Source organism: Xiphophorus couchianus, chromosome 4, assembly GCF_001444195.1.
Source record: "Xiphophorus couchianus chromosome 4, X_couchianus-1.0, whole genome shotgun sequence".
Taxonomy (NCBI): Eukaryota; Metazoa; Chordata; class Actinopteri; order Cyprinodontiformes; family Poeciliidae; genus Xiphophorus; species Xiphophorus couchianus.
In genome coordinates, this window is record NC_040231.1 from 33,681,944 (window position 1) to 33,702,653 (window position 20,710).

Here is a 20,710-nt window from a genome sequence, read left to right on the forward strand (position 1 = left end):
CGAATTAAGTCGCATTTAACCTATTTTTATTGGCGGTTGGCAAAAAACATTTAGTACCATTACCGCCACCTACTGCTATGGAGTGTACTTCTTCTTCTTCTTCTTTAGATTTTAACGGCAGCTTGCATCCAATGATGTTGCACTACTGCCCTCTATTGACTCCTACCACCTACTCCTCAAAGACTCTTAAAAATCCCAGTGTCTTTTAAAAAACGAAAAATCTTCTTTTTCCCCTCAATATTATTCAGCTGATCGATCACCTTGTCAAATTTCAATTCCCTACTAACACCTAGTTCTGTTTTTAATAATCTTCTGTGACTTTCGTATTTCCTACATTTAATCAAAACATGTTCCACTGTTTCTACTTCATCACACCATCTACATAAACCAGTAAGATGTTTCCCCATCTTAAAAAGAGTTCCGTTTAGGAAACTATGCCCAGTTCGTATTCTATTTATAATTATCTGCTATGGAGTGTAATTCATAAGGATTTAATTCATACTATATCAGTGGTGCCCAAAGTGGGTGCTGGAGGGCCACCCGGCATCCTGAATGTTTTAGTTCAGTAGCTTTAGTAGCCCCTGCATCCAATGATGGCTCATTAGAAGCCCTAAGAACACTGACATGCTGAGCAGGTTGTTACTACCACCAGGGAGAGAACTGAACATGCAGGATGCCCCACTGATCTATACGTATACTTAAATCCATCTATCCATCCATCCATCCATCCATCCATCCATCCATCCATCCATCCATCCATCCATCCATCCATCCATCCATCCATCCATCCATCCATCCATCCATCCATCCATCTCTGTCTGTCTGTCTGTATCTCTTTATATCTGTATATCTATATACATATATAGAAATATATCTCTCTATATATCAATATGATATTGTTATCATTTTGATGAGCTTTTGCCCATTTACGTGGATATGCAATATGCCTATATTGGTTATTATATAGCATGTGCCTAGATTGATCTCGTTGGTAGAAGTGCTGTGGGACTCAAATTTGGAGCCACTAGCAACTAATTCATTATTTTAATTATTTTCCAATTTCTTTCAATTTTTGTTTCTCTCCCTAATGTACAACAAAAAAAACTCCAGTATTCTCTTTTTGCATTCTTAATAGTTCTCCTTACTATTGCATGATTTATTTTATAATCCATTAAATTCTTATAAATTGAATTACCTTTTAGTACTTTAAATTCTTTATTTCTTAACTTTACTGCTTCTTTACATTTGTTCGTCCACCATGGTACCATTTTCTTATCATTTTTACATCTTCTTTCTTTATTGAATATTTAGCTGCTTCCACTATTACTTTACAAATTTCAAAATTTACATCATTTATATTCATTGTCATATCTATTTCTCCTAAGTTAATCCTACTCTTGTTGTAATGATCACTACCTATTATTGAATTTTTATTAATGAACCACTCACAAACAACAGTTAGAAAATTTGAAACAATTGTTAAATCAATTATTAACTCATGTTCTTATATTAATTCTTGTTCCACTCTCATCATTAATACATGCAGTACAAGATTTTTCATTTCCATTAATTCTTCTATAACTTGTCCATCTTAACCATTACATTTACCCAATAGTGTACTACTTGCATTCAAATCCCCACACCATATAGCTTTCCCTTTCAAATATCCCATCAATTCCTCCATCTTTTCAAATGTCATTAATTTACATGGATTATAAAAATTAATTATCTTCGATTTTCCTTTTACTCATCATAGTTCAACTACAATATATTCCAGTTCTACTTTCCCTAAAATCTCATATTGTATTCTCTGCTTTACAAAAACCCCACACCCTCCTCCACTTCCCTCTTCTCTGTCCCTTCTTATACTATCATATCCTTTTATAACAAAATCTAGATTTGGTTTTAGCCACGTTTTCTGTATACATATAATCTCTGGGTTTTCTTCAAGTCCATTTATATATCTTTTAAATTCCTGTCGTTTGCAATTAAACTTCTGCAATATTATATGTTTTTATCACCGGGGGCTCCTGGTATCCCATCTGATCCCAACCTTTTATTAATATCTTCCAAAGATCTTTCCCTAAACCCCAAAAACTTTTCAGCTCCTCTTACTATTATTTTAATCTTTTCTGTTTTGTGCTTAGCTTGATATGTGCAATTAATCACATATGCTATAAATAATATACATTTTTCCACAAACATGGTGAGCAGCCGCTGCTGCTTCTTCCTGCTGTTTATCTGCAGTTGGAAAACAACAGCTTGGCTTACCACCGCCTACAGTTGGACTACATTGTCATAGAAGTCCCTTAAATCTAAGTTACGGAAATATTGTCTGCTAATAATTTTAATCTCTTAAAGGATTTATGACTAAATCAATTAAAGCTAGTTTTGTCTGGTTTCTGTTTAGGTTCTGAATCCATTGTTTCATTTGTTCCTCATACTTCTATCAGTCTAATTGTTCTGTATTGTATCTTTACAAATGTGTGTCTTTCCTTAAAATGAACAGAGTCCTGTTTAGCTCAGTGTGTCCAGATCCCAGATGTGAAATGATCTCTTTCTCTCTCTCTGTTTTAATGGGTATTTTATTTCTGTTTTCCCACATGTAAGGATTATCACACATTTGTCATTTAAATTCCCTTAAATTGAGTTTTGTATTTCTACCTGTGAACAACTGACTGAGATCAATTGTTCAAGGACAACTGATCAGTTGTTTATTCCATACCCATTTCCATATTAACTCCTTTGCTCCTCCCATCATTTACACAGGTAATATTTTTATTGTCTATTAATGTATTACTGTTCCATTCTGATTAATATTAGCATCCCATAATGAGTTGTGTTTATTAAACTTACACACCAAAATATTTTCCAATTAAGTTGATTTCAAGTCTATCTTTTGATTCATATAAGAGCATTTTGCATGGATTGTAGTAATAATAATTAATAATTCGGATGATTTCCTTCCTATTCCAATCTTCAACAACTTTTCTAAAAGCCTAAACTGAATTTGCCTTTTTAAAATTGTTACACATCCTTCTACTCCATGTCTGTGACTTTTAGAGCTGACTCAGGGCTGATTGTCTAATTCAACCCCAACAGCAACATTTAACACCTTGGAACATCTAGTTACACATTTTAAACAGAAAACATAGTTTATTTTACTTTTATAATAATTCCTATGGAACATCACTTCAACTGGTTTTCTTATGTCCCAGTTGTAAAGTGAACTTGAAGAAGGCTTTTCTTCTTGAACAATCAGAAGAACTTCCCATCAACCAACTAGAAACTCTAACCTCAGAGCAGGTTAGACTCATAAACAGAGTCTCAGTCTGGGTCTAATTAAATCAAGAGACAACATTCAACATGAGGCTACACTCTTAGAGGACAAGGCTCTGTTGACCATGCTGGTCCACTGACTCTTTACATCTTAATTCCAAATGGAAAAACACAAACAGCAAGTTGTCACATTTGGAACAGTGGTCAGACAGCTTGTAGTTCTTAAAGCAGAGCACAGGAATGTCTTACAGGACACGGCAATAAGAGCAAATATTCTAGAGTCAAGTCAATGGTTCGTGATGCTACAACCTGAGCATCTTCACTCACTTTATGCAGAAAACTATTTTCTTTTTGTGCATGTGATACAGTAACTAAAGACTGAAATTCAACTGACTGAATTTCACACAGAAAACTCCAGTGCAGCTCTATTAAAGAACAAGACATAAGGAAAAATGCTTCTCCTGGTTTATTAGCATCAGCATTATCAAAAGTTTTTTTTTAATCAGTGTACAAAACCATTATTAGAAAATATTCTTACATACATATGTTGAGACATATTTAAAATTGTTTTCTGGTAAGAATGTACTGAATAGAAATGTATCTGTTTAGATTATGATGGAAGAAATTGTTCATAAATTTCATTTTTATGAAGGACTAAACTATAAAATGGGTTAAAGTGAGCTTTGCTCTGTGCAAAGTACAATACCAGTACAAAAATATATATTACTGTTAAAAACTGATCCCTTTATGTGAAACAGAAACATTTTTATTTGCATTATTCATGTAGTTAGTCTGAACACTCCTGAGCTATATAGGTGCATTTTAATTCCACTATCAACAATAAAACATATGCTGCAGAAAAATGATCAAGTATATACATCATACACTCCCTCAAATAAACAGTGTATGTATCTGAAAGAAAAGCTAAGGTTCCCAGAGGAAATCATAACATTTTTCTTAATTTGCTGTTAAAAGAAATCTTCTTTTCTTTCAGGTTATGATTTAGCAAAATGAACTGAAGCAGTAAATGTGCAAAGAATGGTACTGTATTGATTATAAGAAGCTGCATGGGATGCTCTATCTGTTAAAAAAGAGATACATTTGCCCACTAAAGGACTACTTCCTCCAACCTGACCTATGCTAGTTTACCAAACTGTCTTCAGTAAAATACAAACACATCCAGTAAGAACCATCTTTAACTTGTTTTTTTTCCATTAGGGCTTATTTATTTCATATCTAAGTAGACTGAATGAGTTTAACCCAACTTCAGAAGACTGTCAGCCAATATTTGACAGCAAAATATACAGGTCAATCTCAGTTCCATAGAAAGACCAGAGTTTTATGCTCCCAAACCAACTTAATCCTTTTTAAATGTTTTGGGTGCGTTTGGGTTTGCATCCTTTGACCAGAGAATAACTGTCCAATCAGTTAATTCCTAGTTGATTGGCTGTTACTTATTTACCAGCTCATCCTCTTCTTTGTAATTTTCAATTTCTTGACCTCTCTGAGGACGCAGTCAGCCCTCTGGAGCTTCTCCAGAGCTTTAGCAAGCAGATCCTCCGGCATTACCTCAGCGTAACTTCTCTCTTGAGCCTGACTGAGGAGCTCACTTGTATTTTTCATCTCCAGAGCCACTTCGGTCTCAAGCTTTGTTACAGAATTTTGAAAGGGTGATATGCTCCATTCATTTTCAGCTTTGCAGGTGGTTTTCAGCTGACCGGAGCCCAGGGAGTCGGACAGTAGATCTCCGATTGATGCAGACCTGGCCTTGATTGACGATTTGAGAGGTTTCTGGAAAGGCTCTGAGCGCCGACAGGGAGTGACATCTGGTTTAACCTGAAGACTGGCTGATGGCCTTAAGTTAACAGAGATTTCCCTTTCATCTTCAGTGCCATCCAACACATCCAGGCCAGCATGGCTTCCATGGAGAGCAGCCGTGGAAGCTGCCAGCGTGTCTTCACTCACCGAGCCTTCACTCTCATCGTCAGAGTGCTGACCACTGTCTACAGATTTCTCCTCGGCCTTCTTTTTTTTTTCTCCTGGCAGGTGGTGGAGAAGCGGACTCAGGTTGAGGGTCTCAGTGAGTGGGTTGTCTGTGCAGACAACTACTGAGGGGACGCTCTGCAGTGAAGCCTCCTCTCCTTTAAGAGAACGTGCTGAGGTATCAGAAGCAGTGGAGTGTGATCCCTCTGGCTGAGTGACAGTTGACAGATCTTCTGCCAGAACTTTGGGTTTGTTAGAGGTCATTTTGGGTTCACGATTTTGGACAGTTTCCTCAGACTGGTCTACCTCATCATTGATCATTGCTGTTTCGTCCTCACTTTGTTCAGTAGCTGTATCTTGTGTCTGTTGTTTGGGCTCCACAACCATTTGCGAAGGTTTCATGTCCTTGGACGGTGGTGTTGGGGGTTGGTGGTTTGGTGAGGTTGGTAACACTTCTACAGGGTTGCTCAATGACCCACCAGAGCTGGGCTTATTGGGAGGTGTTGGTGGTGGGTTTGTGTTTTTCTTATCATCAGTAGTTTCATCTTGTAAAATCACCTCCCAAGGTGTAACACTGGGTTTATATTCTTTTGATGGAGGCATTGGCGGTTTCACGACCTTGAAAAACATGAAATCGGTTTTATAGACCATTATATTCAAATTTACTTTGAGACAATTGTATGTAGTAGTATTATATGGTATAGATACATAGTATATAGTATTTCTGCTTGGAACATATGAACAAACCTTTTCTTTTTCATCTTTTTTATTAGGCTCATTCTCAGGTACAACACTGGATTTAGCCTCCTTCGTGGGAGGCATGGGAGGTTTGATGGGTTTCTTCTCCTCATCTGTTGTCAACACTGTTTCAGGACTTTCAGTACTGTCTGTTTTAGCAGTATCTGTCCCATTAGGCATCACAGCATCCTCAAGATTAAGATCCAAACGCAGGAGACCATCGGAGGACACCTCTGCCACCTAGAGCAGGACACAATACAAGCTTTAAGAACACTGCAAATTCTAAACTATGTGCTATAAATATTTCCAAAGAGTGAAATATCAGGAGGAAATATCACATTAACAGGCAAATGAATACCTCAACGGTTTCAGGAGTAGAGATACGTTTTTTTCATGGATTTAGTGTCCTTGTGAATTCAAAACATATAATGGGCTGCACAGTGGCACAGTTGGTAGTACTGTTGCCATACAGCAAGAAGGTCTTGGGTTCGATTACTGGTCTAGGGTCTTTCTGCATGGAGTTTGTATGTTCTGCGTGTGCATGCGTGGGTTCTCTCCGGGTACTCCGGCTTCCTCCCACAGTCCAAAAACATGACTGTATAAATTATCCTTAGATGTGAGTGTGGGCGTGCATGGTTGTTTGTCCTGTCTGTCTCTGTGTTGCCCTGCGATAAACTGGCAACCTGTCCAGGGTGTACCCCGCCTCTCACCCATTGACCGCTAACGATAGGCACCAGCACCTCTCCCCATCCCATTGGGATAAGGGTGTAAGAAAATACATAGATGGATGGCATTCATGACTTTGGTATGTTCTCAGTATGTTAAATAGCTATGTGCAGGATCAGGCCCAAACCTTTTGGCAGAGACCAGCTATGTGGTCTAAACCTTTTTTTTAATTTATGTCTTATGATTCTAGAAAACACTGGAGAACAAGAATTTCATTTGCACTTTGATGAAAGAGTCCATCTTTACAGTGCGAGTCCATACCTCTTTCATGTGAATCCTGGTTGGTGGGCGCCGGTTGCGGTTTCCTTGAGGTCTTGTTCGGGTAATATGCTCTAAATTGCTGCTTTCATCAACTTTCACCTATAATAAACATGCCAAATTCTAAATTTTCGAAGACAAATAGAAGGTAAATAAAAAGATATGTGAATAAGAGCAACAGAGAAGTGGGATAGCGAAGCAACAAGATGCATGGTGGATGAGTTTAAGCAGCAGGGGTCAACGGAGTGGAAGAAGAACGGGTAGTGAGGGTGGAGTGGATGGAGACAAAATATTTGTGACAGAAGGACTGGTGCAAGAACATTTTACTAAAACAAAACAAAAACAAACAAACAAAAATCAACTAATAATAAAGCTATAACAATGTTAGCTTTTCTTACATTACTTAGCAGTAGTAATGCTATATTATTTGATCAGTAATTTTAACATTACCTTCCTTTTTCCTTTATCATATCAACAACACTACAAGTACCTAAGTGCCATACTGGACTCTTCTCCTATTTCTCTTTTTCTTTTTTCTTTTCTCTATTATTGTTGTACACCCATTTCCAACCCGTGTATTTTTTATATATCACAATACAAAAAATAACATTTTACTATGTAGTTATGATTAGGAAAGTGTATCCTTCTTTCTGTTTCTAACTAACAGAAAGAAGGCAGAAGTGGAGATGCTTTGGTGACAAAATGAACAGGACTAGAAATGATGTGAGAGACAGCTCAGTTGGAGCAGCTTGAGAGGCAAGTTAGAGATGACTGGGCAATAGATGAAGAAGATAGTGTTTATGGAGTAGTTGAGAAGGATATGCATCCATCAGCTGCGATTACAGATAAGTGGGAATGGGAACAGATTGCTAGGAGGCAAAGCTAAAAGATAAAGATGGAGGTACTGTAAATAAGCATCCCTCACAAGAGATTTCTGTTTACCTCATCAAAGACTTTGTTTTTAGCTCGGCTGATGCAATCACTGAGCGCTTTGATCCAGGCCTCCTTCTCCTCTACAGTCTGAGTCTGGAACTTCACATCATGGATCTGCCAGTGGCATAAAGCAGGCACCTCTTTACATTTAATTCCAAAGCTATTCCACTGTTTCTTAGAAGGGGAATTGGAACTGCACAGCAGCATGATGTAAGGAACACACTGCTGCAGCTGGGACACTTCCAGGAGGGTTTTTCTACTGCCACCATTCAGCCCTACAACACAGAAGGGTTACCCTGGAGAAAGGTACAGGCAGCCAAGTAGCTCTTCACATCCTGATCATTCAGATGAAACAACAGAAGCCTTGGTTGCATTCACTCACTTTCAGTATTCTAGCAAGAACACAAATGAGACAACCAGCTGTATTAAGTTTGATATTTGCCAATTTTGCATCTTCATCTACCGAGCAGGTAACCCAGCAGTGATTAGAAACTACATAGTAGCATCATTAATTTGTGGAAAATGCATTTTCAGCAGCCTCTATCCACAACAACTGTTTTTATTGATCATAAGCTAATTCAGGTTGATACCATTTACATTTATTTGAGGTAACAGACAATATGGAGCTGCCCATTGGGTCAGACTTGCAGCAACACACACTCTGATTGTGTCAATCAGATATTCGGCCAAGTTTGGATAGTTGGGTAGAGCCATGGGATGAAATACGGACTGAACTACACAGAGAACATGAAGGAGGAATCACATGAACAATGATGTCATATGCAATGTCTTTCTCTTTGCCTGCAGTTCTCCACTGGCTGCACTGGGAGTGTGCACCCAGAATATCTCGATCTTGCTGGCTGAGTAAAAACACTGCATTTTCAAAGAAAAAACACTGGCTTCATTTCTGCCAGATGAATCTTGGCAGAAAATATTCTCTGAGACAAGACAGGTTGTCTCTAATCCTAAAAGACTTTTCCTTCCACTGCCTGACGAAAACGCCATGTGAAGAGTTCATGAGAAGCTACTGATCTCAATGTGCTCCTGTTCATCACAAGGGTTCACTGTAAGAGGTTGTGTCTGGGCAGAGAATATTAGTTTAGGATAAAACAGGTTATTGTTTCATTGTGTTTTGCTATGTTTTGATGTTGAAGCTGTATCTCCAGGTGTAGCTGAGGCTGCAGGTGTTTCTAGCTTTAGCTCAGCGATTGGCTTGACAACAGATAATTCAGTGGTGTCAGATTGTTCCATTTTATCTGTGCTTTCCCTTCCTCTCTTCTCAACCTGCATAACAAACATTTAATAAATCAATTAAATGTTGATTTGTTAAATGTTTTCCTAAACTTCATAAAACTTCGCCGGGTCAGTGAGGAGGAAAATACTCTCCAAACCATATGTAGTGCAATATACAATAAAGGAGAGAACAATATGACAACAGGGATGAACAATGGTTATCGTAAAGACAAAAAGAAATTCCATCCATCCATCCATCCATTTTCTGTTCACCCTTGTCCCTAATGGGGTCGGGAGGGTTGCCGGTGCCTATCTCCAGCTACGTTCCGGGCGAGAGGCGGGGTACACCCCGGACAGGTCGCCAGTCTGTCGCAGGGCAACACAGAGACATACAGGACAAACAACCATGCACACACACACTCACACCTAGGGAGAATTTAGAGAAACCAATTGACCTTACAGTCATGTTTTTGGACTGTGGGAGGAAGCCGGAGTACCCGGAGAGAACCCACGCATGCACAGGGAGAACATGCAAACTCCATGCAGAAAGACCCCGGCCGGGAATCGAACCCAGGACCTTCTTGCTGCAAGGCAACAGTGCTACCAACTGCGCCACTGTGCAGCCCCAAAAAGAAATTAATGAATTAATTCAAAAATGAAACATTCATAGGTTTTAACATCTTTCTAGATTTATTTTGCCTATTTCCAATAGGGTAAAAATTAAATTTGTTGAATTTTCAAAATAATATAATTAAATAAGTTTTAAACACAGTGACACAGATTTAGAGGTGACCTTGATGTTGTTGATTAGATGAGAATAAATGTATTTTCTTTAAAGACTAAACTCTACCTTGGGGCAAAAGAACTGAGAATTGATTTAGACTTGGAAGAAATGACGTGTCATATTGTATACATATTTAGCCAATAATAATTGAACATTTTAATATGTTGAATGATTCAAATGTTCAATAATTTATTGTAATACTATATCTTTAAGTTCTAAATCATTTATAACTTAAAGATATAAAGACTTTATATCTTTAATTTAATTAAATAAAATGTTGAACGATGTCATAATTTACAAACTGTTGCCGTTATTACAATTGTCTCATTCATTTTAAATCACAATACATCATTGTTGTTTCTGTCTAATAGTTGACTGTTATTGTTCTAACAGTCAACTATCAGCTGACTGATCATGCTTCAGTTCATCACCATTCTAGATACACTAAATACCATGAACCAATACAGATCGTCATCAACTATTGGTGAAGAGGCCTACACAACATTGAAGCAACACTGAAGCAGTTGCAGGAATTTGACAACAATTCCATGTGTTCTTAATATGTCTGGACTAAGGACCAGTTGCTAGATAGAATCAGTCTCTTAAAAAGTAAATATGGAGGCACCACCAAGATCTCCTCACCTAAGGTTTTGGAACAGAATTCAAACTGGATGCTTTAAATATGCCACACCCAATGAAAATGGCCTACCCAACATGTTAGAGAACTTATTACCATGTTAACTGGTGCTCTGAATAAATAAATGAACCGGTCTTTCTTCCATTGAACATCCTCTTAAAGTGTGTCTTAGCTCACCTTGTTTCCAGACTTTGGAGACCGTATCAGAACCAGTCTATGCTTCTTCTTGAAGGTACTCTTCAATTCATGGCATGTTTCATAGTTTTCCAAGTCCAGCCGCTCCAGGCAGTTCTGCAGATCCTGGAACACAAAGTAAAGTTCTGTATGGACCAATCTGGAGCAGGGTCACCCAAAGCATAATGACATCTTTGGGGTCATGTGACAACACTGAAGCAGGCCACTGCTGTATTGTACCTCATTTTCATATACCACAACCTCGGTCTTCTCCACATGGAGGTAACGGTCTTTGTAGCTCGTCAGCAGGCGGCCATGGGCCTTCTTCACCCAACCAGCCTTACTCAGGAACTTTGGCTTATTTTGCTGGGCAGTGTCCTCCTTTGTACCCTGCAATGATACAGAGGAAGGAAGTCACACATGCACATCAGATGACTAGCAGAGTGCAAATGCAGCTAAACATAGAGGCAGAACGCACTCTATTCCTGTTGTGTGACTAAAGAGCTGAATATTTCACAATTAAATCAACCTCTTACAACTGCATTTTTGGTTTGCTCCAGATTTCAAGCATGAACCTCTTGGATTTCCTAGACCCAATCTGGAGGATCTTCATGTTGGAAAATGGAAACTATTATTTAAAACCATTGTTGATACACCTGGGGCATTGAGTTACAGTTAAACTCAGATTAATGCCAAAAATGTATTGGCAAGATTGTTTAAGACTGTTTATGTCAATTATGATTTCAGATGCAAACAACAAAATTATGGAGGAAATGACTTGAGATGTGACATTTGATTCATATATATATAATAAATATATATAAATTTCAAAATTCAAAAAGACACTGTGATGAACAGTGATAAATAGATAAATGCACAGTGCATTTACTGTACGTTTTAATTAATTCACCTTCCAGTGAATTCACCGTAAATTCACTGGATTTTCACTGGAATATGCAGTGAACTTTCACTGGAGCCGCAGTGGAATTTCACTGGAATCGCAGTGAAATTTCACCAGAGCCACAGTGCAATTTCAGTGAAATCGCAGTGAACTTTCACTGGAATTGCAGTGGAATTTCACTGGAATTGCAGTGCACTTTTACTGGAGCCACAGTGGAATTTCACTGGAATTGCAGTGAACTTTTATTGGAATTGCAGTGAAGTCACCAAAAGTGTTGCACTGTAAAGATGGCTTATAGTGTGTTTTGTTGCAACCTGAAGTGTGAAATACACTTCAGTGGAGTTTGAAAACAACTCCATGGAGTTGTTCACCATGTATATATATATATACTATTCAGGGTATCTTTAAATAGAGTTTAGTTAAAATACATTTTCCTGAAAATCTCCCTGATCCTTTATATCCAAGCGGGACAAGTAAAAAATATAAAGCTCTACAGTTCCAGTCAGAATACTTTGGATGACAAGTTAGAGCAGGACAGCTTAATACAAGCTAATGGTTTCATTCCAACCTGGTAAATAACAGAAGCAATGAGTGGACAAACTGAACACAGCTACAGTTGTGTTAGTGGCTTGATGTGGTCCAATGTCTGGAACTCTATTAGCTTTATATCTCCATCTATGTTTATTAAGCAATGCTATTATAAGTATTTGTGAGCAGCAAATATCTGTTAGTAACTATGCAATGCTGTGGTTTAGCCACATGCTGACAAACCTTCTCAGGAAATTAAATGTAGTGTCTCCTGTACACCACTATCTAAGTCTTCAGGGCAAATGAGCTATGGTGTAGATTAGATATTACAGTGAATTATAAGATGGGCTTGAAATTTTGAAAGGTTCTGGGAACCATATTTAAACAGTTTAGGACTCACCCTGATACTGGGACTTTCATGCTGAAGCACAAAGGAGAAACAGAACAGCCAGAATGTAGACTGGTGGACTGAGCCACTGAGCTGGCTGACCAACAGCGACCCTCAATGCTGGAAGTATGAGGAAGCAAAGAGCTCTCTGACCAGATCATTGGGTCATATAACAGGTAGATAAAGATTTTCTGCATTTCTAATTCAATTTAATTCAGTGCAGTTATTTTATATATGTAATTCCTATTTTAGCCACACACTCCTTCTCTTTGATGACTACCCCACCAGTAGGTGCAGATGTCTGCGAATCTTCAGACTTTGCTTCTCCTTTAGGAACTTCCAAAGGGTATATATCTTTTTGGCATTAGGTCGTCTTACAATTTTCCACTTTTACTGCAAGTATGAGTGTTCCTCAGCGTGGTGAACAGCATTGCAGCCGCAGCAGAGAGGGACACCAAGCAGGGAGGAGAGGCATCCCAAAACTAGAGCTGGAGGATCCAGAAGAGCCTCCGGTCAGTAAGGAAGGACACTGCATCAGTCCTGGACATGCTGACCATGCAACCTACTAAGTCATCATAGCGAACACAGTGGTGCAAAACAGCAACCATTAGTCAAACTCTGGTTGATTACCAAAACTCTTCAGAAGTGATATCACACATCACATTTTTGGTCAAAACACAGGAAGTCCACTCTGCGCTCAAGCATTAACCAACCTCTAGATATACAGGTAGCCACAGACGTTTTTCTGTCTTGTCTGTGGTGTTGTGGTGAGTACTAAAATGAGCGCCGAAGCAGTTGTGCAGTGAAACCGTGAAGCAAATCTAACGGGTGTAACCCTTTCTAAAGGAGGAGCAAACAGAGAGCAGGGTTCAGCAGCGGACATGTGTTTCTAATGAAGGTTTAGGTCAGCAAACATCTGGAGCTCATTGATCCTCCTGCTGACCTGCCCAGCTCACTGTAGCAGACTCCCCTCCAGAATGCCTTGAAGTGTTGAGAAGCCTCACCAATAATGCTGGTAAAATGTTAATAACATAATGTGGAACACAAGCTGCTGGTCATCCAGGAGTTTTGACAATTCCTGCCAGACAAAAGCTTCAGATGCAGTAAAAACTGAAAATAAATAACAACAACAATGCGTTTTAAATTTATGGGTATGTAGGTTACTTCAAGAACCAGATTTTACATCAATCCACTATTTTAGATACACTAAAAACATGGCAAAATGAGATTGTAATTAATAGCTAATAACCAGAAATAGAGTGCCTATCCATTCATCATTTTCTATAAACTAACCCTACACTTAAAAATGTGTAGGGTGTTGTTTTTCAACCCATTTTCTGTTATCATCAAGTTCACACATCTGGTGTTGTTTTATTTCAACAAGTGGACACAGAATATCTTAAACCATTGACCAATCACTTCTTGGATGCCTGTTTGTAGATGAGGATCTGCAGAATAATACAAAGCTGGTGAATGTATTACACTTGCCACTGGGTGTCCATCATGACATAGAGTGGACCTCCAGCAGGAACAGAGGGAGGGTACCACCTGGACCAGCCTATTACAGCCCAGCATAGAAATAAACGGCACCGGCAATCCTGCTGGCAGACACCTGACAGAAGTCTGACCAATTAACCCAAAATGACAGTAACAGAACCCATGCATGAACAGAAAAAACATGCAAACCTGAGGCAGTCAGGCAGGATTTAAACACTAGACCTACTGTATATGTTACAACACTGTTCCAGTGACTGCATTTCTTTAGTAGAAACACAATAGAAAATTCATAAAGTGGGAAGATGCTAAACTTATTTTTTTATATTGACTTCCTGTTTTGTAGAGATGTTACAGTTCATCTTTCAGATCAACTTCCTGCTTTGTGTCAGTGATGTGTATTAATGTAGCCAAATGTGCAGCAATAAATACTAAACAATTCCAGGGAGAAAGAACATGGCTCCCAATCAGAGAAAAGACACTGAGGTCACCAGAAATGATGCTCGACCCACACACAATATAAAGAAATAGAATGCATCATCAAAAATTCCCCTTTCATTCGCAATGAAACCGTGTGTGTGTGCGTGCATGTGGGGGCGTGTGTGTGTGAAATATGGCCTCGGCCTCTTCCTGACCAGTAAAACTTTGTGACGTGGTAAAATATTCAAAGCAAAAGCACTAACCTCATCAGGTAGTTGGTGTTGTGGTTTGTCACAGATCAACTAGTCAGGAAGGAAATCTATTTTTGGAACAGTGCAACATCAGTGAAGAAACATTTAAGAAGAGCAGCGGTGCACTGGGGGCTCTGATCCTCCCTCCCAAACATCCTGGTAAAGGCTGCAGTTCTTTAGTCACCTGACTGAGATGTGAAGTGAATGTAAAGATGGGATGAATGAGGCTGGATGATGGCCTGGTTGTGTTGGTGACAGATAGAGACACTTTCAGTCAGCTGATAGGAACCAGCACTAACTGTCTAAATGACAAACAGTAGCATGTCCTGTCAGCAGAGTTGAAAATTACTCAGTTACACTTATGTGAGTAAGTTATTTGGGGGAAAATTTGCTTTTAGGAATATTTTTACTACGCTGTACTTATCCTTTCTACTTAAGTTCACTGAATGAAAAACAAGCTTGTTCTAACCAAAGATTCACCTGACAGATACACACCTGCAGGTTTTGTTTGGGTTTTTTTTAATGAACTGGATTTGGAAAAATATTTATTTTGCATAATTTTATTATTTTGTAAATATTTATATTAATTATTTGTATTTCTGTCCTGAAAATACCAAAATTCCCACATAATTTTGCTCTATCTGATGATGTAATTTTTAAACATTAAATAACTGATGTTTTGATCATTTACTCAGTACTTGAGTTGACTATTTGCCAAATACGTTTTTTTACTCTTACATCAGTAATTATCCATCCATCCATCCATCCATCTTCTGTGCACCCTTGTCCCTAATGGGGTCGGGAGGGATGCTGGTGCCCATCTCCAGCTACGTTCCGGGCGAGAGGCGGGGTACACCCCGGACAGGTCGCCAGTCTGTCGCAGGGCAACACAGAGACATACAGGACAAACAACCATTCACACACACACTCACACCTAGGGAGAATTTAGAGAAACCAATTGACCTGACAGTCATGTTTTCGGACTGTGGGAGGAAGCCGGAGCACCCGGAGAGAACCCACGCATGCACAGGGAGAACATGCAAACTCCATGCAGAAAGACCCCGGCCGGGAATCGAACCCAGGACCTTCTTGCTGCAAGGCAACAGTGCTACCAACTGCGCCACTGTGCAGCCCTCATCAGTAATTACTTAAGCAAAACTATGCTAAAGTAGTGCTACTCTTACTTGAGTATAATCTTTGGGTCCTCTACTCTCCTATGCCAGTCAGAGTAAGTCTGACAACGTAGGTAACTTTTTAACCATATTTAGCTGTTTTTCTGATGCCATAAGCCTTTTTCAAGGCTGGGAGGCAGAATGGACAGCTGAGTCTTAGTGAGCACATCAGATATTCTGTAACTCATCCAAGGTGGTTCAGCGGTGGTGAAGGGGTGAGTGGGGGGTGGGGGGTTGGTGGAGTGACTGTCAAACAACCTTGAAATTATCAATACAGGAAACCAACAAAGCAACAACAAGCTCACAGAAACCCTCCACTGAGCTTCTTTTCAGACAAAAACTTCATGACAGACAAACAGGAAAGAGAACAGAGGTGTCAAAGGTCAGCACAATGCTGAGTTCTTCAGGAACATGAAAACCAGTGGATGACATCATAACCACTAGCTTCAGTTACTGGAGCAGAAAGAGAGCCACCAGAAGCTGACCGGCTCAAATCCAATCATATTCCAAAACATTGTGTTAATAATCCCTGAGGTTCTTCAGAGAGAGAAGGTTCTGGGTTCGGTTCTGTCCTCACAGCTGTGGGTTTTCAGCTGGGGCTGCACTGAAAAAACACAAAAACGCACTGAATTGTCCTAGCATGGCAGAGCGGCTATGGATGGCATGTAAAAGAACAGTCTTTTTGCCCTCCATCGTTGTGTACACGTGCAAAATTTCTAGATTTAAACATGAACATGCAAGTGGTCACTATTATTCAGTCAAAATGCAAGTGTTTATTTTAATAACTTCTGTTAGCAAAATGTATTATGCAATATTGTGAAGCTCCTTTTGGTTCTAAATCAACTATCACAACATATTGCTTTTACAAACAATATTATAAGCACAAATAAATAAAAACAGAACTTTTCCCTGTCAGAGTTTAATAATAAGTATTTTTTGTTGACTTGGCCTAAATTGGAACAAGCTTGATTTGATCTGTCGAATATTTATAGATAGGTAAGCACTGGGGCAGAAAGCAACATGTTGATTTCACCATTACTCCATAAACGCATCTAAGAAACACTTCTTAAAAACATCTCCAAAAGTGTGCTCCAACTTTTGGAGATGTTGCAGGAGAAGGCTGTCAGACAGCCAAACAGGAGGTTGAAAAAGGTATTATGTGCAGGACTAGCAATAACTGTCTCACTGCTGATTTTATTTAAAGCTGATTTTGCACAATGTATTTTCCCCCACTGGATGAGAGAGTTGTAATTGGAGGTTTAGATGACAAGTTTTTCAGTGTCTGATTATTCTACAGCAATCCAAAACCTGTTTCTTTTAGTATTTTGTATTTTCTAACAAATCTTTACCAGGAGATCTGCGTTTTCAGAATTTGAGCTGCTGATCACTGTTCAGAAATTATCAAGGGACATTTGTATCGCTAATTAACTGGTGTATTCATACTCCAGTGTTTAACTCTCCATCAACTAAACATTACAGGAACTAAAGCATTCCTTGCCTGCACCATTCAACCCAGGACTAGAATCAAAGACTCTGACACAGATCGTTCATGTTGCTCATCCTCTTGTTTTTCCCAGAAACTGGAAGCAGAGTCTCAATCAGACCTCTTGCACACACACTTCCATTGTGCGGTAGAGGCTGATCCCAAGAGAGGGTTAATTGTTTTCTGGCCAACACATAGAGTGGCAGTCTGTTGGCTCTTTTCTAACGAGTGAGGCAGACACGTCACACCATGCACTGCAGGTCAGCGCGCTGCAGAGACGAGACAAAGAGTAGCCTGGAAGGGTCGCATCGCGATTGGTGGGAAAAAGTAAAGCAGAGTTGGGGGAAAGGGAACCACCACAGTGTATCAGTTAGACTTGCCACATTCCAAAGATCAATTAAGTGTTATGGAGACATGCACTGAATGAATAGTCCAACATTCAAACCGTAACAGTCTCAAAGTGAGAAGCCAAGATATTAATAAATAATAAATGAACTTCTGGGTAAAACACACTTCCAAATCAATGTTCCTCTTCTTCAGAACCAACATACCTGTCACTAGTTCCTTTTCACACAGTTTCAATTCAGGCTCATTGTGAGTAGTCAAATGTCAAATCAAGCAAAGTTGGACTTTGGATTGCTATTTTGATTTTTATTCATTCTGTTTGGAATGTGTTGCTGTATTTTCGATTATTATCCAGCTATCAACCCAGTTTGGGCCGAGTTTCAGCTGTTAGGTTCTGTTTCTGCACAAACAGGCCCAGATCATCAGCCCTCCACCTCCATGCTTCACAAGGTGTTTTTACTGATGTGCATTGTCTGCCTACTCTGGTACCGTCTGTCCAAACCTCACTGTTCAATATGTCATGTGTCTCAGTGCTGCTGTCATGTTCTTTTTAAAGAGACCAGAGCAGAAATACAGGTTCAGGCTTTTTCTGATCGTTAACGGTTATTTTTTGATACATGTAATGTTAATTACATCACATGTAATTAACTTCAGGTTCCCTCTGAGTGGAAACCTCTCAGAGGGAACCTCAAGGTTTTTTTAAAAATCATTTCTTTAACTTTTCTAGAACAGCCACTCCTGGGAAGATTTGTAGCTATCTTGAATGTTTCCAACTTGTAAATAATCTTCCTGATATTAGAATATAAAACTCAAAAATGTTTGGAAATGGCTTTATAGCTTTTCTCAGAAAGAAGGGCAGCCTTTCAAAATGTCGTGTCTATGCCTCTGTGCTCAAAGCTCTTCAAAGGTTTTACCACAGAGGCCAAAATAGTGAAGCAAAAAGCTTTTTGTTTGTTTTTCTTTATGTACTAAAGAATAAAATAAATTTTACTGTAATATTTTTCTTTTTTCTTTATTTACCTGTTTTTTCTGAGGTAAATAAACTTGCTTTATTTTGCCAAGTTTATTACATGCTTGAGCCCAAGGGTTTTATTTAATATCATATTAAACTGAAAGCAAAAGCTAGGGTTAATAATAGATGAATAGCTTTTGTTTTCATTTTAGGAGCGTCTTAATTACAAGTATTTTGAAACACCTGGCCTTATTTAAAATTTTCCCCCAATTAAAAATAAAGGTATGTCTGTCACCTCGCTGTAGAGCACCAAATCTGAACTGTTCTTGAAATGTTCTCCACAGAACTATCATTCTGAGGAACACAAATAGCCCCTTAGGCACACTTTGGACACACCTGCTCTAAATAGAACATCTCCTTTTATAGAGGTGTTTATGCCTACTAGTGATCATTTGATCAGTTCATCAGAACAAAATGCTGGTGTCACATGAGGGTGGGGCTAGTTTTCCCAGTTTTCTTGCTGATATTTTCATTTCTGTCAAATGGCTTTTAAGCTACAAGATAAAATGTTACTGTCACCATTCAGTCCTTGCTAGCACAGCAGTGTGCATAATAGAAAATAGTTGCTGAATAAGAACTGTGCCTGGGTTTGAAATGTGGGAGCTCCATGCTGTTGGAGTTGGTTTCTGTCTGTACTTTTCATCTCAGGGTGCGGTTCTGCACATGAAAGTGGATGAAAGCAGCCCACTGTATACGCTAAATGAACCTAGTACGTCTCTGCATGACTTCCCGTTTTTAATAAGTTGCTTCCTCAAAATGTCATGTTGCTGTGTGGCCTGCAGCTCATCAGTTTCTATTCAACAGAACAAACCCACAAGTTCTCTGCTCTTCTGCAGATATCGTCCCAAAACACATCAAATCTCAGTTTGGCTGTTCACTAATAAAACACGGAGCTTTATTTAAAAACTTGTCCAACTCTTCCGGATATATGTGCTTATCATCACGGTGTCTGATGAAGGGTAATCTAGGAAGTATTTGGCACCAACTGTAACCGAGGTTCCCCATCTTGTGCAGGAACAAAACTTCCCCTAAGTTCACCTGATGAAATAAATCGCTGGGCTTTGAAAATGGCAGTTTGCATGCCAACTCAATCGGAGTTTAACTCAAGCCGAAAGTGCAAAAGATTCTAGTTTTTCCATTCTCACACGGCGACACAGTAAAAATGCTCCCTTTTTAAACGGGCATTCCTCCGATCCTGCTGCCTGTCTGGAAGTTTACCAGTGAACTGATGCAACAGGTTGACAGGTGGGCAGCTCCCTCTGTGACACAAAGTGAGTCGGTTTAAATAAAGGAAACAGCCGACTGCAAACAACACTGGGATACATGGTTCCTATTAGAATTCACTTCTCTGGGCCCCAACTTTACAGCTATAAGTTGGTCGCGCCCTGATGTGTGTGCGTGCGTTTAACTTTTGAGGTGTCTATCATCCCAACACAAATTCTTTCAAATCTCTCCAAAGTGCGTCAAAGTCTCAGCCCGGATGATTACACGCTAAAGCAGCGAGATCACTACATGGTAGAGGAGGCGAGTACTCACATCTTCCATGATAAAGCAGCAGGGTCCGTTATGTGGCTGCAGACTAGCCCAAAAATCACACGACGTCGCTCTCAGTGTCCTGCTCAGAAACGCTGTGAAACGGTTGCCTGCTGGTGAGCAGCTGACACATTTCCAGCAGTAGTCGTAAATGCTGAAAAGGGGGAACTGTGCAGTCTATGACACCAAGGGTTTTCCTCTTTTGCCTCGGAGAAAAAAGTTTCAAGAAAGAAGTTTGGTTTCCGGTTCAAGTCCGGTTTTTACGCTCGTGAATCTGTGAGGAGGGGCAACATGGCCAGCAGCCTGTATCTGGTTGCTAGGGCACCCCGTCCCATCGCAGCACGTTAACAGGCGACTTGTTTCCTTTCTCATCTAAATGAACGACGGCTTGATTGTTTCAGACAACAGCCATAACAACAGCACCAACCACCAGGGACT

General features: G+C 39.4%; 1 protein-coding gene across 1 annotated transcript; it reads right to left on the reverse strand.

The window, feature by feature from the left end:
* Nucleotides 1-3,722: 3,722 nt before the first annotated feature.
* plekho2 (pleckstrin homology domain containing, family O member 2) lies at nt 3,723-20,582 on the reverse strand. Its single transcript, XM_028014875.1, has 7 exons — nt 20,276-20,582; nt 10,986-11,135; nt 10,749-10,871; nt 7,927-8,031; nt 6,988-7,086; nt 6,010-6,240; nt 3,723-5,880 (listed from the first exon to the last, which is right to left on the reverse strand). The coding sequence occupies exons 1-7, from the start codon at nt 20,282-20,284 to the stop codon at nt 4,738-4,740; spliced, it is 1,860 nt and encodes a 619-aa protein (XP_027870676.1). The 5' UTR covers nt 20,285-20,582; the 3' UTR covers nt 3,723-4,737.
* Nucleotides 20,583-20,710: the final 128 nt, after the last annotated feature.

Coding starts and splice junctions, on each gene's coding strand:
- plekho2 (XM_028014875.1), bottom strand. Junction 10,872..10,985: donor TTGTGGTATATGAAAATGAG/GTACAATACAGC, acceptor TTTGTGTTCCAG/GATCTGCAGAACTGCCTGGA. Junction 8,032..10,748: donor CTCCAAAGTCTGGAAACAAG/GTGAGCTAAGAC, acceptor TGCCACTGGCAG/ATCCATGATGTGAAGTTCCA.